Source organism: Zea mays, chromosome 2, assembly GCF_902167145.1.
Source record: "Zea mays cultivar B73 chromosome 2, Zm-B73-REFERENCE-NAM-5.0, whole genome shotgun sequence".
In the NCBI taxonomy this organism is placed as follows: Eukaryota; Viridiplantae; Streptophyta; class Magnoliopsida; order Poales; family Poaceae; genus Zea; species Zea mays.
Window position 1 is genome coordinate 217,101,995 of NC_050097.1, and position 18,179 is coordinate 217,120,173.

The 18,179-nt window shown below is 39.6% G+C and overlaps 1 protein-coding gene across 2 annotated transcripts; it reads left to right on the forward strand.

Moving 5' to 3' along the window:
• Positions 1–3,795: 3,795 nt before the first annotated feature.
• Positions 3,796–7,497, forward strand: LOC100276045 (uncharacterized). 2 transcript variants are annotated; one of them, XM_020547585.3, is made up of 4 exons: positions 3,796–4,313; positions 4,794–5,012; positions 6,962–6,975; positions 7,177–7,497. In XM_020547585.3, exons 1-2 carry the CDS (start codon positions 4,038–4,040, stop codon positions 5,010–5,012), a joined length of 495 nt encoding a protein of 164 aa, XP_020403174.1. In that variant the 5' UTR covers positions 3,796–4,037; the 3' UTR covers positions 6,962–6,975; positions 7,177–7,497. The 2 variants fall into 2 exon arrangements, with proteins under 2 accessions (XP_020403174.1, NP_001316393.1); NM_001329464.1 differs by lacking the exon at positions 6,962–6,975 and having other exon boundaries at positions 3,998–4,313; positions 7,177–7,486.
• Positions 7,498–18,179: the final 10,682 nt, after the last annotated feature.

Genomic DNA, 18,179 nt, shown 5'->3' on the forward strand with positions numbered 1-18,179 from the left:
ATGTCTTAGAGATTTCTTAATTGCTAATGCTTTCAAGGTTGGGAAAGCTGATCCAACTCTTTTTACAAAGACTTGTGATGGTGATCTCTTTGTGTGCCAAATTTATGTCGATGACATAATATTTGGTTCTACTAATCAAAAGTCTTGTGAGAAGCTTAGAAGGGTGATGGCACAAAGTTCGAGATGTCGATGATGGGCGAGTTGACCTACTTCCTTGGGTTCCAAGTGAAGCGACTCAAGGATGACACCTTCATCTCCCAAACGAAGTACACACAAGATCTTCTCAAGCGGTTTGGGATGAAGGACGCTAAGCCCGCGAAGACACCTATGGGAACCGACGGGCATGTTGACCTCAACAAAGGAGGTAAGTCCATTGATCAAAAGGCATACCGGTCCATGATAGGTTGATTGCTTTATCTATGTGCTAGTAGACCGGACATTATACTAAGTGTATGCATGTGCGCTAGATATCAATCCGACCCCAAGGAATGTCACCTTCTGGCCGTTAAGCGAATTCTTAGATATTTTGTTTCTACGCCTTGCTTCGGGATCTGGTATCCAAAGGGGTCTACCTTTGACTTTATTAGATACTCAGACTCCGATTATGTTGGGTGCAAGGTTGATAGGAAGAGCACATCAGGGACGTGCCAATTTCTAGGAAGGTCCCTAGTGTCCTGGAGTTCAAAGAAACAGACATCTGTTGCCCTATCCACCGCTGAGGCTGAGTATGTTGCCGCAGGACAGTGTTGCGCGCAACTACTTTGGATGAGGCAAACCCTCCGGGACTTTGGCTACAATCTGAGCAAAGTCCCACTCCTATGTGACAATGAGAGTGCAATCCACATGGCGGATAATCCTGTTGAACACAGCCGCACTAAGCACATAGACATCCGACATCACTTCCTAAGAGACCACCAGCAAAAGGGAGATATCGAGGTGTATCATATTAACACCGAAAACCAACTAGCTGATATCTTCACCAAGCCTTTAGATGAGAAAATTGCGTAGTGAGCTAAATGTCCTAGATTCACGTAACTTGGATTGATCTATAGCATACATGTGTTCTATGCCTTTGATCATGTTACTTTGTGCATTTCAATCAATTATTGTTATTTATGGTGCTCAAGTTGTACAAGTGATCCCCGGACCTCATAAGTCCATGCGAATGATGCACATATTAAGGGGGAAATGTGCTACAACTTGACCCTTTGAGACTAACCTATTTGGTTGAGTACTCTTGATGTAGTCTCAAAGGTGCATTGAAAGGGAAAATAGACTTGGACGATGCAAAGACTTCCACTGCACTCCGGTATTGGTGTATTTAATTCCAAGTTCATTCTTATGCTCTATTTGTTGTTTGCTCTTAACTGATATTTTTGGTGAGGCAATGGGGTTAAAAGGGCCACAAATGACTCCGTTTTGGTGCTTAATGCCAAAGGGGGAGAAATTAAGGCCAAAGCAAATGGATCAGCTACCACTTGTGAATTTCAAAAAATAATAGAGTTAGAATGTTTAATTTGTCCAAAATGCTCTTATTGCAAAATTTGGTCTCTTGTGGGGAGAATTTTGACTATGGGAAAAAGGGGGAGTTTTTGGCACTTAATCAATTTCACTCTTGGAATATCTCTCTATTTGCCCAAACAAGTGTGTTTGACTTAGAGATAGGAAAAGAATTTGATTTGCAAAAACAAACCAAGTGGTGGCAAACAACGATCCAAATATGCCAAATTAAAGTCAAAAACAATTTGGTCCTCAATTGCATTGATTTTGCACTTCTTTTGTTGCTTTTTGATGTGTTGGCATAAATCACCAAAAAGGGGGAGATTGAAAGGGAAATGTGCCCTTGGGCCATTTCTATAATGTTTTGGTGATTAAGTGCCCAACACGTTTGAATAAGTTCTTATGGGCCAAATAAAGTGAGAAGTAAAAAATCAAGGCACAAGGTATGTTTCTAGACTTAGTACATTGTTTGTTGAACGCTAATGTGTTTCTCTAAGTGCTAGAAATAGTGAGAAAAGAAAAGAAAAGGATTGCAAAAGAATTGGCTGTGTGCAAACAAAGTCCAGCTCGGCCTGGCACTCCGGACTGTCCGGTGGTGCACCGGACAGTGTCCGGTGTGCCAGGCTGGTCCCCGGTGAAAGTGCCGCTCTCGGGACTCAACGACGGCATACGGCTAAAATCACCGGACTGTCCGGTGAGTCATCCGCGGCGAACTCGTCGCTCTTGGAAAAAGCAACGGGGCGATGTGGCTATAATTCACCGGACTGTCCAGTTGGGCACCGGACTGTCCGGTGAGCCAACGGTCGCCAGCGCCAATGGTCGGCCGCGAAATCTGTGGGCGACGCGTGGCAGTTCCAACGGTCGGAAGGAGACACCAGACTGTCCGGTGCGCCAACGGGCCCAGAGCTGCAACGGTCGTCTGTGCCCGTTTTGGAAGGAAATCACGCACCGGACAGGCTACAGTAGCTGTCCGGTGTGCCACTCGACAGAAGGCAGAAATTGCCTTCTAAGATTGTCTCCAATGGCTCCTAGCTGCCTTGGGGCTATAAGAGGGACCCCTATGCGCATGGAGGAGTCACCCAAGCATTCACTAAGCATCCTAAGACTCCAAGACTCCAACTCCACGCATTTGATTCTCTGTTTTAGTGATTTGAGCTCCATTTGAGTTGCGAACTCCGTGTGTTGTGTTTCGAGCTCAAGTCGTGACGTGTGTGCGTGGTTGTGCTGCGAATTTGAGTCTTGCGTGTGTTGCTCTCCCCAACCTTACTTTGTGCTTTCTTTGTGATCTCTATTGTAAGGGCGAGAGACTCTAAGTTGTGGAGATTCCTCGCAAACGGGAAAACACTAAAGGAAAAGACCGTGTTATTCAAGTTGATCATCGGGTCACTTGAAAGGGGTTGAGTGCGACCCTCGTCCATTGGGACGCCACAACGTGAAAGTAGGCAAGTGTTACTTGGCCGAACCACGCGATAAAATCGCGTGTCTCTTGTGTTGCTTTCTCTGTGTTTGTTTTGTCCACAAGAACTCGCCTCAAGACTACTTAGTCACACTAACACTTCTATAACTAAGTTTTGTGGCTATTTAGTGTTTGATTTTACAGGATCACCTATTCACCCTCTCTAGGTGCTCTCACTATCTCTGCCTACAGTCGCAACCACGAGCCGACCGACGCTCGTCGACGCGGGTATGGTGCGAGTCGGTCATGCTCCTGGCCTTTCTCCATGTGTGCCATCGAGGAGGACATGGTGACACCTGCCACGCTTAGGTTATCTTGGTGATGAGGAGTCCAGGTCTGAGATATTGGACAACTAAGGCCCATAGCGTAGCAGCAGTCGGCATATGCTACGGAGTTGGTGGTGGTGTAGTATCGCTTCGGCGGGTACAAGGCTGGGAAGACACCTGCATTCTATTGCCATTCTCGGATTGACACCTGGTGCGGGTGTCTCTCGGTTTGAAGCTGTTCCGACTGGGCTTCTTTCTCCGCTTGCGTGCTCTCTCCTTATATATCTAACGGTATACTACCTATGTCGCCTTCAGATGCCCAGGTCTTCGTCGTGCCCTTCTCTGGCAACGAACAAGTATGTCCGCCTCTTCCCTTCCCCTCCTGCTCTACGAAATCTTGGAAGTGGGAGAGCCGAGGGATGAGAGTCTCTGATTTGCTACCTATGGTACCTATACGTTCATAAAAATATTATGCGAAGAGCGGAGACAAATAATAAAAAAATTTGAAATCTTTTTGATGAATAATTTACGTAGATATTGTTGTGAGCCGTCGCAACACACAGGTAACTGACTAGTAAATGTTTATCATTCATAGCGTCCCACGAAATAAGATGACTGTCAAAACCTTTCCTAGTCTGTGCCCAAATCAAACACAACACAAATCACTTCGTTTGAGCACAGGAAAAAAATGCTTTTCGAATCCTAAGACTTGGGCCCACTGTCAGCCTCGGTAGATATCACACTCACTAGTCCACTCCCCTCTTCACTCCCGTCGGTGGATTCCATGTCCAACCGCGTCGCCGGAGGCCGGAACCATGAAGCCTGTCAGTGTCGCCGAACACAACAACCACCAGCCTCGCCTGCACTCCCCCACGCCGGCGTCGGCGACCAAGATCTCGATCCCCATCTCTTCGAGCGAGGCGGCGCTGTTCGGGAAGGGTAGGTACAAGGTGTGGGCCCTCGCGGCCATCGCGCTCCTAGCGCTCTGGTCCATGTTCGCCGCCTCCGTCACGCTGCGCTTGTCCTCCGTCGATCTCGCCACCACGTTCGGGGACGCGAGCGATCCGCTCATCGACGAACTTGATCCCCTGGTACGACTCATCAATCCCTTCCCTTTCTCTCCTAGATCTAGCCGCTTACTTGGTTGTTCATCCTCCTCATAACTTACGATGTGTAAATGCGTGCTAAGAGCTTTCTGGTATTGCAAAAGGGAAAGGAAAGTAGACGGTGTGTTTACTTATATAGTTCTAGATTTGAAGGGGTGATTGTTTACAAGATATTCTAAGGCAGGAAAAAGTGGGAGGTATTTGTCAGTTTATGACTCGTAAAAAAAATGTCAGGTTATCACTGAGCTCATCTGCCCTTACAAGATTTTTCAATTTTCAGGACGATTAGCAGTTAGCACCATGCTAAACTGTTAATAAACAGCTACACTTACATGAACTTTAGTCTCCATTGGTGCAAGGTGGTTAGATTGTTTCAGCTAGACTAGACAAACATCTCTTTTGCCATGCACTCATGCTTTTGGGCTGTAAGACAAGACTGAAACTTGCCTAACCGTGGTTGAACAGGAGATGGAGCAAAGAGAAAAGCTAGTGCGCCGGATGTGGGATGTGTACACACGCACAGATAATCATGTACGGCTACCACGGTTCTGGCAAGAAGCATTTGAGGCTGCATATGAGGAGCTTGCTGGTGATGATACGCTTACTACTGATGCAGCTATATCTGAGATTGCTCGCATGTCAATCCATAGGCCTGAGGTTGAGCAATCGTCGAATAAGGATTAGGTATGAACTAACTGACCTATTTGTGAACTTAGTGGCTGAATGCTGTCTCCTTTTCTTAGGATGTGCCATCAAATCTTAATGCAGCATCTTTTTTAAAACATATATGTAGTGCAAACCTATATGTTTGCACCTTAGGAATATGTAGTATAAACCTATGCAGCAAAATATTTTGTCTATTTATGCTTGGTTTGCCTTGTGAGCATCTCGTTCTGATAATTGATTATCAGCAATAAAGTCGCATCATATTGTAAACTTCAGAAGTTAATGAAAAAATATAATAAAGTTACTGCTTCTGCAGACTGCTGCACGTGTTAACTTTTCTGAATCCAATGCTGCAAGTAAAATCAAAGTTTGAGACGTATTATAAGTTGTAGTAATGACTAATGAGCTATATATGAGGCATGCATAATTAGCTTACCCACACATCATTTTTTAACACAGATTCCATTTATAGTACCATGGGTCGCTCATTGTCCTTTGCCCTCATTGGTAGGCTTTTTCATTGTATACTGAAATCCCGGTTTCTCAAATTGATCATGTATCTGACCAACGGAGAGTCCCGTTGACGAACCTGTACCATCGTTTTACTGCAAATACACGTGTACTCTGAAAAATTTAGCTTACCCACACATCATTCCAATTTGGCACCTGTCTTGAAATTTAAAACTTTCCTCCTAGTTCCCAGTTTTCAGATAATAAGTTGTACTTAATATATAAACAAGGAAAGAAGATTTAGTGGTAAATTACTAAAAAAAGAGTATGTGGTTATCTGGCAGAAAGAGGGAAAATGTACTCCATCTGTCCCAAATTAAAATTCGTTTTAGATTATTACCAGATTCGTACAACACTTGATGTACATGTTTTATGTATTTGTCTAGATTTATCTTTGTTCGTTTGAATATAGACATAAAAACTGAGAGCTGAAACGAATAATATTATGGAACGGATGGAGTATATATTTGTGCTGCAAAACTGTTAGGGCTAGTTTGGGAACCCTATTTTCCAAGGGATTTCCATTTTACCAAGGGAAATTAGTTCGTTTTCTCTTGAGAAAATAGAAATCCCTTGAAAAAATGGAGTTTCAAACTAGTCCTTAACTGGGAAAAAAATACAGAAAGTTCTTATAGCAATTTTCGATATGCTGCCCCTCTAGCTATGCATGCCTTATACGTCTGGATTCGTGCTGCTTAGTATTGTTAGCGAGTTCTCGCTCGCTCCAATTTGTCAGCAGTTATGAAAACTGAATGTGTGGATTATTATATTCATAATGTGAATGGTGTGGAACTTCCTATTTGTTTATGTGAGCGGATTTTAGAGATCTAGTGTAAATGGTGTTCCATGATTTCTTCTGCAACTTTAATTGTGCGCATGCATACTCTACTGGTTTAGCAACATTCTATGTTGATTTGCATGCAACCCTGCTTGCCTCACAGCCTGAGATTTTTTTTTTGAAACCCAACAAACAAGCTTCGTTAAGTACCAGCTGAATCGCGAATCAGCTGTCAGCTGAGCATTTACAAAAGTTGGGAAAGGATCCACCCACATCAACACCTGATCAGTTTCCCCATTTAACGCTAAGTGAGCAAGCTCATGAGCACACTCATTACAGGATCGCTTACAATAATCGAAACCCAACATTGAGAAGAAAGATTTTATAGATAGCGCCCTTCCTTGAACAGTAAGCTCGCCGGTGCCAGATCAAAGTCATCAGACTTAAAAGCTTTTATCAAATTCAGGCGATCAGATTCCAAGATAATATGTGAAATTTCCAACTTTGTTGCTCTTCTCAGCACTGTGCATCCTTTCGCTTCAGCTTGCATAGCATTGTATATATGTGCTAGTTTTCCAGTCCCTGCAGCAATTCGCTGCCCATAGTGGTCTCTGATTATGAACCCTCAAACTCCTCTTCTTTCTTCTCCAATGAATGTTCCATCAAAATTGATTTTCAGGTATTCTTCCGGAGGTGGTTTCCATTTCTCAGTTTGAAGCAACGTCCATTGGATCTTTTATAATTTTGAGCTGGTTGAACTGTCCGTATATATATATATATATATATATATATATATATATATATATATATATATATATATATATATATATATATATATATATATATATATATATATATATTTGGATCTCATTAACCTCTGATTGTATCTCGCAGGAGATCAGAGGAACAGGACAGATATTTGGAAGGGTGGAACTGGTACGCTGAAGGTGAAGAACGTTAAAAATGGTGCCGTCCCATCTAAAGACGGAGTTGCAAAGTCTGACCCTTAGCGCCGCAGCAATTTAAGGAGATGTTTGGTTTGAATAATCAATCTATTTTAGATGAGGTGATGTATCATAAGTTCATTCCACAAATTTGGTAGAATAAATTTATTCCTCATATTATGACTAATTATTAACCTATGAGGAATAAAATTATGGTGGATCAACCTATTCTATTATTTAAACCAAAAGTAAGGAGTAAGAAGATGGACTATCTCATTTCTCAAACTAAACATCTCATAAGCTTTATAAGTTGCGTTGTCTTTAATTTGTTAGTTTTGTTTACAACCTATTCTATTATTTAAACCAAAAGTAAGGAGTAAGAAGATGGACTATCTCATTTCTCAAACCAAACATCTCATAAGCTTTATAAGTTGCGTTGTCTTTAATTTGTTAGTTTTGTTTACCCGTAGCCATAGGTAGATGCTATTTAGATAGTTGCATTTAGGGATGAAAACGGTCGGGAACGGTCGGTAAAATACCTCTACCGTTTTCATTTTCATATTTAACTTGCGGGACGAAAACGAAAACGGGATATGTCGGTAACGAAAACGAACGGGATAAATACGGTAATCGAAAACCGATACGATCCGGTCGGGTTAAAGTCGAAATCGGACGGGAACCGATATTTTTGTTCGGTAAAATCACACCATAAAAACATATATTCAAAACTTAAAAATAAATATAAAAAATTGTAAACACAAGTCTTAATTAAACATAGATAAAAGCCATATAAATCCGGAGCACACATAATTTAATGTAGCACATAAGTGATAAATCTTGGGCTCTTGGCTAACATAAGAAGCCATATAAGTCTACTAGCACTAGGGATGAAAACGATCGGAAACGGTCGGTAAACACTAAAACCATTACCGTTTTCATATTTTTTATCGGAAACAAAATCGAAAACGGTAACTCCGGAAACGGAAACGATATTGGTATTTCGGAAACATCAGAAACGAAAGTTTGGTGCGGAAAATACACCGGTAACGGTCGAAATCTAAAATACGATCGGTAAACATATCAAATTTCACAATACAACAAAGTTGACAAAAGATCACAAAGACCACAAGTTCACAATTCATGATATAACAAGTTCACAATATAACAAGTTCACAAGGATCACAAATTTATAGTATAAAAATTTTACAAAGATCACAAGTTCACAATATAACAAGTTCACAGTATAACAAGTTCATAAAGATCATAAGTTCACAGACTCAAAGTTTACAATTCACAATATCCACTTGATCTAGCTGACATGGCATGCTTACTTATGAAATATTTTTTCCTCACATAAAGAGTTTTTTACAATCTCACAGGAAAACCCTAAAACCTAGTGTGTGGAAAAGACCAAATCGTTAATCCCAACTGACTTCCAACACCATCTATCCAAAAAAAAATCTTAACGCGTTCAAAAAATACAAAAATAAGTAATCCTTATCTATAGAGGTACAGGCGATGTTCCGAGACACAATTCCGAAAAATTCCGAGACACAATTCCGGAAAATTCCGAGACACAAATCCGGTAATTTTCGACAAAACCCGGTAACCGAAGGAAACGGTTGGTAAAACACCAAGCCGATTCCGATACCGATTCCGATAGAAAATTCCGAAAACCGATTCCGTTTTCGAAAAATACCGTTACCGATAAATCCGATCGAAAAATTTCGAAATCGGTTTCCGGAATACCGAAAAATTCCGAAACCGTTTCCATCCCTAACTAGCACACATGACACAATATAAAGTTTAAAACACATATTCATAATCACTTGCTCACATCTGGATCACTTAGCATACATAGACTATTACAACCAAGGCTCATCTGTCAACAAACATAAGACACATTGCTTATGGAGAGGAGCCACTTGCTACATCTTCGTTATTCTTAAAAAATTCTAGTGCGTCTTCATCCTGTTAATGCACAAAAATAAGTCAGTTTTGGATAAATAAATACATATAGAACATGAATTGGTAGGCAGGGAGTATCAAATAACAACAGCTATGCACCAACAGAAGTACGCACCAGCAGTTATGTAAAATAGCAAGATAGCAAGTATTATGCACCACAGAATTAAAACAGCAACAATAAAAAGCAAGGCAGCAAGCAGCCCATGCACCAAAACGTGGTGGAGTACGGCTGGGAGCTAGCAGCTAGCGCCTAACACGGCAGGACTGCAGGACGGCAGCGTGGTGTAGCAAGGCAGCAAACAGTAAAAAAGCAAGGCAACAGCAAGCAGCCCATGCATCAAAACAGTAGTGAACAATAGCAAATTAATAGCCCATGCACGAAGTAAATGATAATCTTTAAATACCTCATCCATATGATTCTCATGATTTGTTGCAGCAGCAATAACAGAGTCTAGCACCTCGAGATCACCAATCATTGTTGGAAAATATGTAGCACCTTGAATGACACAAATATGCATCAATATAAGTAAAATAATTGTTGAATAACTATAAATTGGAACTTCATTATAACATATATGCATTCACCTTTCCTAGATGCTGCTATCCAATCTTTTGTGCATATCAAAGCTTCAACAATCTCCGAACCAAGACGATTGCGGTAAGGATCAACAACACGACCACCAGCACTGAACGCAGACTCAGAAGCAACAGTTGACACTTGTATTGCTAGCACATCCCTTGCAATTTGGGTGAGAATAGGATATTCTGCAACCCTTCCCCTCCACCATGATAAAATATCAAACTGACCACTATGCTTCAAAAGGGGTTCAGACATATATTTATCCAATTCATTTGACTCTACTTGATCATAATCCTTCAACTCATGCAAATAGTTTTGAAATTCATCATCTTCATTTTCCATCAAGGTATCATCTGTACTATCATTAGTAGTTGTCTTTGTCTTTGGAGCTGAAGGAGTACAACTAGAATAGAATTGATACAATTTTCTAATGACCCTAACAAAGTCATCTACATGAACTTTGTATGAATCACCATGGAATTTTTTCATATAGAACTCAATCAATATTTTCTTGTACCTAGGGTCAAGGAAGCATGCTACAGCTAGTGCAATATTAGACACTTTCCAATATTTCTCAAACTTTTCACTCATTGCAACGGCCATTCTCCTAATGACAAATTTTTCATGAACACACCATTGGTCAATCAAATCCTTTATCTCACAGAAACCTTTGTAAAATAAATTTGCAGTAGAATATTGAGTACCAGATAGGAGTTCAGTGAGATCAAAAAACTTCTTCAAACACTTAAAAAGAGTTAATGCCATCTTCCACTCCTCGGCCTTAGGACAAATTGCTTCGTACCTACAAGAATTGACATTTGATTAATTGAGAATTTATAATGATGACATGTACAACAATTGAGACAAACGTACCTACGAGGATCACTTGTTTTAAGCCTTATTAGTCCCCAACAATTAGGGAAGTTGCAATGTCCCCATACCTGAACGTATTTCTTTCCATCGACCTCCACTTCAATTTCCTTCTTGGTGAAATGCTGCCACACATCAGATGTGCACTTCTTTACCCTCTTCTGTGGTGCTTCTTCTTCGGGTTCAGCTTGACTCGGATTTGTAGCTTGTGGTTGAGGTTGAGGTTGTGGTTGTGGTTGTGGTTGTGGTTCATGAACAATAGCCATATCGTCTTGACTCGGATTTGTAGTTGTACCATTTGCATTTCTACTGCTTACACTCTGAATAAAATGCCTCTCGGCCTCAGTTGTTGAGGATGATGGTGATGTGCGGCCACATCCATGCCCACGCGCGCGTGCACGTACATTCTGAATCCGACTAGAAGAGGCTTCAGCTTTTCTTTTCAACCCTGTGACAAACAGATTTTTCGTATTATTCTACAGTCAAAATGATGCTTCCCAATCTACAACCAATTAGTAATGCTAATGCTATTGCTACTGTTTTTCTAATATATACCTTGCGCATATGCAGAGAATACTGAATTTGTTTTGCGAGTAGAAGGCGCTCTTGTGGTAGACATCAACTTGGCCAATCTCATGGCTGAGCTTGAGCGAGAATTATTTCCAACCGGAGGCGTCATCTCAGGAATGACGTGCTGGTGCAGTGGTGCTGCGACTGCAAGGGGCAGAGGGAGTCAAGCTCGAGCAGCAGTGGAGGACGGCCTGTGGAGCAGCCGAGCAGCAGTGGAGGACGGTGGCGTGTGGTCTGTGGAGGGAGCTTGAAAGTTGCCTAGAGGGGGGGGTGAATAGGTAAGTTAAAACTTTTTCAACAAAAACTAGAAGCAAACTGGGTAAAACTGAATTGATCTCGAAATTCACCCAATTAACTTTGGAAATGAGATATTCTAAATGATCCACAGGGTTCAAAGTAGTAGATCTGAGAAGGGCACTTCTCAAAATCCACACACCAAAAAGATATAAACAAATCTTTCATGAAATGGTGAGAGAACGAAGAACACGAATAAGCACAATGAACAAGAACACAAGAGACACAAGATTTATCCCGAGGTTCGGTCACACCACCAAGGTGCCCTACTTCCTCGTTGAGGCGCCCACAAAGAGCCGGGTCTCTTTCAACCCTAATCCTCCCTTTGCCGACCACAAAGGTCAAGCTCACACACTAATCTTTGCTCAAACGAGCGGGTAATACAAACTTTCTTGTGGTCTTCCACAAGATTTGGAGACTCACAAGAGACACCTAGTCGTCTAGGAGCTAGAAGCTCCAAGAGTAATGAATCCACAAAGAACTCGATGTAGTACCAAAGCTCGAATGAAGAAGAAGAGCAAGAGAGATTTAGAGATGAAGCACAAAACCGCAGCTCTCAAGCTCACTCAAAGATTTCTCTCCAAAGATTTGAAATGGGAGAGGCAAGAGATGTGTGTGAGAGAGAGAGGGAGGTGTTTCTTGGGTTAGAAATGGAGTTTAAATCGTGCTCACTGCTTTGGGGTGAGAGGTAGGAGTGAGTATATATAGTTGGAGCTCAAAACTAGCCGTTGGGGCAGATTTTTCTGCCTGAGACCGGTTGAACAGCCCCCTAGGGCGGTTGAACCGCCCCTGGCAGACCTGGCAGCCTGTCTGCCGGTCTGACTGGCAGACTGACGCGCAGACTGGTCAAAGTTGACCAACACCGGTTGAACCGCCCAGGGGGGCGGTTGAACCGCCCCTGACAGCTCTTGGTGACCTGTTTGCCAGTCTGACTGGCAGACTGCAAATCAGAGGTCAGAGGGGTCAGAGACCAGCTGAACTGCCCCTCAAGACCAGTTCAACCGGTCTTGACCAGTGAGTTTAGGAGAGAAAACCCCAGCTCAACTGCCCGGAGGCAAGTTCAGCTGGTGTATGGTCAAAGAGGTTCACAGCTGAAGTTGAGTTCAGCTGAAGTTGAGAAAGCTCAACTCAGCTGAAGTTCAGCCCAGCTGAAAAGCTCAGCTGCAGCTGAAGAAGCTCAACTCAGCTGAAGTTCAGCTCAGCTGAAAAGCTCAGCTGCAGCTGAAGAAGCTCAACTCAGCTGAAGTCAAGTTCAGCTGGAAAGCTCAGCTGTAGTTGAAGAAGTTCAGCTGCTTTTCAGCAAGAACACTCTAGGTTTCTCAACCCTAACCACGGTCAACCATAGAACGTTTAAGAGATTTTTGCTTTTCAAAAATAGCTTTTGAATAGAGAGGTTTGAGCTTTGGCAAACACCAACCTTCTTTTGGATCCCCCTTTATAGTACGACGATTCCTATACTCAAGTTAAATAAAATAAAATGAAGTAAACTCCTTGAGTCATTGGTGTCTCATGTGTGATTTCTCCATGGCATTGCTTCATAAGGATCACAAACATCTTTGTCTCACCTTTTGAAGCAAACTCAAATCAAACCATGTGACTTGTACCATATCACCTTATATGAGTTCAAATCATGGCTTCAAGTCACCTTACTGATGCATCAACATGTTATAACTCTTCATAGCTGATTAGTTCATCGACTTAGTGCAAGTACTCTCTTCTTCACCTTAGCCATGGTACCTCGGTCTACAAGCCGTCGCTTGGCCTTCACCTTCGCTTAGTTCCTCGAAGCCCTTTCCTTGCTATCTTCACCCTATCAAGCCATTCTTGAGTCACATCATATTGAGCATCCATTGAGAGAATCATTTCTTCAATATTGTGAACCTTGCTTGAATGTCTTCTAGATATAATTGTTAAGATTAATCAAGCTCTAGTTTGATTCTCATAGAAGCATATATGGACTGATAGTAATATAGTCAAGCCAATTCACGATTCCTCATATCTTATTCTCTTTGGCTTGACCAATCCTCTAAATCACTTTGTCCTCTATTCTGGTCATATGTATGTAGTGATTTCTCAGGTCTTGTCCATATATTCAAACCAATATAGAGATCATATTATATCCATTTGCATTGTCTCATTGGTTATTTAACCTCGTGTTGAACCTTTGTTCACTGATCATTATACACTATTCAAGTATGTTCATCATACTGAATTTTCTGTTCAACACTTAGCAAACTTGTTAGACCTTTAAATGTGTTGTTATCCAAATCACCAAAACTCACAAAAGGGATGAATGCACTTTCAATCTCCCCCTTTTTGGTGATTGATGACAACACATTTAAAGCTTACATAAGATTTGATAAATAAGATTTTAAATCCTATGATATAGTTTCCTCCCCCTAAATATGTGCATTTCAGAAAATAACACTTTTGTACTCAAATGCCAAAAGCACATATTTAGGTCAAAGTATAGACAACTTATATCATACTATTCATAGGGTGCAGTGTGTCATAAAATAAACGTGATGCTCATGACATGGAATGCACTTATCAACTTTCTTCATCTTATGTTTTTCTTATGACATCCCCTTTTTGTTAATTATTTCTCCCCTTTTTAAAAGTCTTCTAACACTTAGTTACATAAGACAAAAGGTAAGCTTTAATGCACAATTTCTCCCCCTTTGTCATAAATCTCCAAAAAGGATACAAAGAATATAAAGGATAGAAATTATGATTAAGCAAGATGAGAACACACTATTATGAAAAGGGTCCTTAGATGGCACAAAGGTAATGGAGAAGTGTCATAAGTGATGTACCTTTGCGTTTTACCTTTTCAAGGGGTTTCCAGACTTGTGTTGGATTTAGAATTCATTTGCAAGCTCTTGTTGGCATAATTGTGACATAGGTCCAAGATATCAAATGAAGATTGTCATACTAACTGAAAGATAAATCTTGATACCTGGAGTCTAGATGTCACCTAGCATTTTCTTATCACAACAAGAGGCAACATGATAATTGCACAAGTATGGATTATGCAACTAGTGATCATGTATGAAAAATATCAATTGAAAAACACCAATTGATACAATTTGATAGATAAATAGATCACTAATAGCATATTACACTAAGTTCTCCTCAAGTTTTAGTGCACACATATATATATGAATTCAATTGATATCTGTTGAGAGTACTTATTTGCAACTTAAAGTACCATTAGCATAAAAGGAGTATCAATTGAACATAATCATACAACATAAGAAACATGTGCACTATTTAATCAATTAAGTTCTAGACAGGAGAATCTATAAGCTATGCTACTTCAGATATTTGTAATCAAAAAAGATGTGATACATATTTACCAATTTTAGATGACGTTGGAGTAGCATATACAGGAGAAACTCATTCTCTTATGAAATGTATAGAAGATACATTTATTGGAGCAAAGAATCTTTGATACCCATCAAAATTTGCAGTGGAAGTGATTGTCTTTGCCCGAAGATTCCTTTCTAATTCGAGACTACACACATAATAGACTTGGAAATGAAGTTAGTCTCAAAGATTCAAATTATAGACTATTCTCCCCCTAAATGTGTGCATACAAGTGATGAATACTTGTTTAGCTTATGCACTTGGACTTGTGAGGCCAGGGGGATTAAGTCCTACAATTTGAACCTTGGTACAAATAAAGTATGAAAATGTGAAATTGTACCAATTTAAGGAATTACTCATAATTAAAAGGTATATTAATAGACATGATATGCAATATTTTAAGTCAAGATTCTTGAGAAGTTAGCATGTTTGACTCATACCTCACTAAGATGACTTAAGACTAACTTATGATATCACCACAAGAGGTATTAATCAAATATCTAGAGATTCTTTAATCGTCACCACAAGTGCAACCTTATGATGTGACTTAAGATATTGCATATACATGCACACACTAGCATGTAAGAGCCTAGATACACAAATGTAATACAATAGTTCATGGAGTGACGCACCTTTGTTCTACGCCACATGGTCTCCATTATAATCATGAATTTCCATCTTAGCTTTTGATAGGCTTGACATTTCAAAGAGAAACTCATCCTCTTCAAACGATCAAGAGAAACTCATTTTCTTGATAGGTTCAAGAGAAACTCATTTTCATTTCTATGGAACCATTCGTCCTCATTTGATGCTCTCCAAGGTGTGAGACTACACAACATGAACTTGAAAGAAATCATTAGTCTCACAAGATATAGGCTAAACTCTCCCTCAATTTGTGCATGCAAGAGTACACAAAGTACACTTATGCACATTAACAATGTGAGGTTAAAGGAGATGTTTGTACTATATCTTGGCTTAACATAACATGCTTTATATAGATGATGAAAATTAAACCAATTGAAGATTTAAGAACTGAAAGTATATCAATTGAAATCCTGAAGGGTAAAGCATGCTAATATGAACCTCAAACCTCATAATGAAGGATATCATATAAATATGTCACTACATCTTCATTATTTGGTTGACAAAAAAAATAACTCCCTTCTTGAATCACTGTGATCTCTTTTCTCTTTACGATTTCATCCAACCAAGTGACCTTGAACTTCTTTCATCTTTTCTTGATTCGATCATACTTGATATGAGATCAATTGAAACTCAATGATTGAAACAACCAAGACTCTTATATCCGTAGATTTTAAATCCATCTTGAAAACACTTGGAAGGACCTTATTGAAACACTTAGAAAAGAGAGCATTAGAAAAACAAGGGAGGGTTTCACAAATGATAATCCTTATATGTGGATGGAGAATGAATCATCATTCTTGAAACCCAAAAGGATAGATTAAATTCCTTTAAATTAGTGCACACATATATTTGATCTCAAAGTTATATGCACTATTGAACATTTTATATTGCAAGGAAATTAACCTATACTATGGTACATCCCACTAAGGATAGAATACTAAAACAACTGAAGGAGAGGAAGTTTTCATACCTTGGCCTCTTATCAACTTCATCTTACTTTAGTTGAATAGTATCCCTTAAGCTTGTGATTTATCCAATTTAATAATAAGCACCATCTCTTAATATAGATTTTCTATGGATAAACTCAACACAAGAGATGGCATTAGTAGCACAAGCACAAGTTTCTTATTTAGCAATCCTTTATATGTGGAAGGCAAGCGAGTTGCTAAAATAGAGAAACCTCATAATATGGACTAAATTTCCTTTGAGCCCTCATGCACAATATATTTTGAATGACATGGATAATATGCATGGTGTTCAATGAAGTCTAAAGGGCTGACTTAATCCATATTATGGTAAGTGTCTAATATAGAAGAATCAAATCCAAATTAACTAGATAGAGAATACATCACATAATTTTGGATTGTTGACCATATGATAATATTCATTCATCTTCCAATTGGACCTTTATTTCATATTCAACAACTGATGTATATCCTCAAGTGCTTCTTTTCCCTTAGTGGCTACACAAGTCACAAAAGAGATAAGATTTGAAAATAATATGCACTTGAGATTCAGTTGTTACCACCCTTGCTACTATCTCCAAATATGATTTATACATTCATTATCGAGCACCCAACTTGATCCATTGAAGGAGTGATCCTGCAAAACAAGTTTAAGCTTCATATCTTGGTACCCAATTTGATTTGGGTCCTTTGAGATTAGTAGTAAAAGCCTTGAGTACCCACACAATCCTTATTGTGGCCTTTCTCTTTGTGTAGGCACTCACATATACATGACAACCATCTTACATGGTTTCAATTCAATATTTAATCACATAGATAAAAGCTAGAGTTAAGAATAAGAGCCTTTTCTCCTTTTCTTGATACATCGTTGTGTTGCCTTCTTGATGATGAACCTAGCTTGACCTTGGGTGCACCTAGCTTATCAAGGTTAGTCGCACAAGCATTCATATCATGAAGACAAGTTATGCATGGAATTTACAACTTAGTGATCCAATTCAATGTGAAGCATATGGATACCGATTGAAGTAGATTTCTAAGATATCAAAATATGAGTTTCTAAAATTTAGAGAGTATGGATCACTAATTGTACCTTTTACAGTTTAAAAATCATATCCATGTTAGTGCATATGTATGTCATGAATATCACCAAAAAGATTCTTATGCACTTTTAGATTTAACGATAAGGCAATTTTAAACTGCATCAAGAGTAGCTATTTAGAAAACAAAGATTACAATCCATATTAATGAGATACAAATTTACCATTTTGGATTGTCTTAGTATAGCTTACTCAAGGGAAACTTATTCTCTATGACACAAGATATATAATGTTCTCCCACTAGATATGTGCATCAAGTATTTGAATGACTTGCCACATGCACTTTCAATTCAGTTAAGAGTCTCATGGGGAGTACATTACATATCATGGTCAAGGCATGACAAATTTGCAATGAATTAACTTATGCCTAAGAATACTTACCACCATATAGAACGTACCATTTGTTATACCAATTTGACAGATCTTACTATCTGTGGTGGTGTCACCTTAGTATTCTTCTTTTCATCATTTGTGGAGACTTCCTTCTTTGTTATCTCTTTCCCTTTTAAAACTAGTCGATAAAACAGTTTGAGAAGAGGTATTAGTAGTACAAGGAAGTATTTAATGAATGATGATATCTATATATGAATGGCAA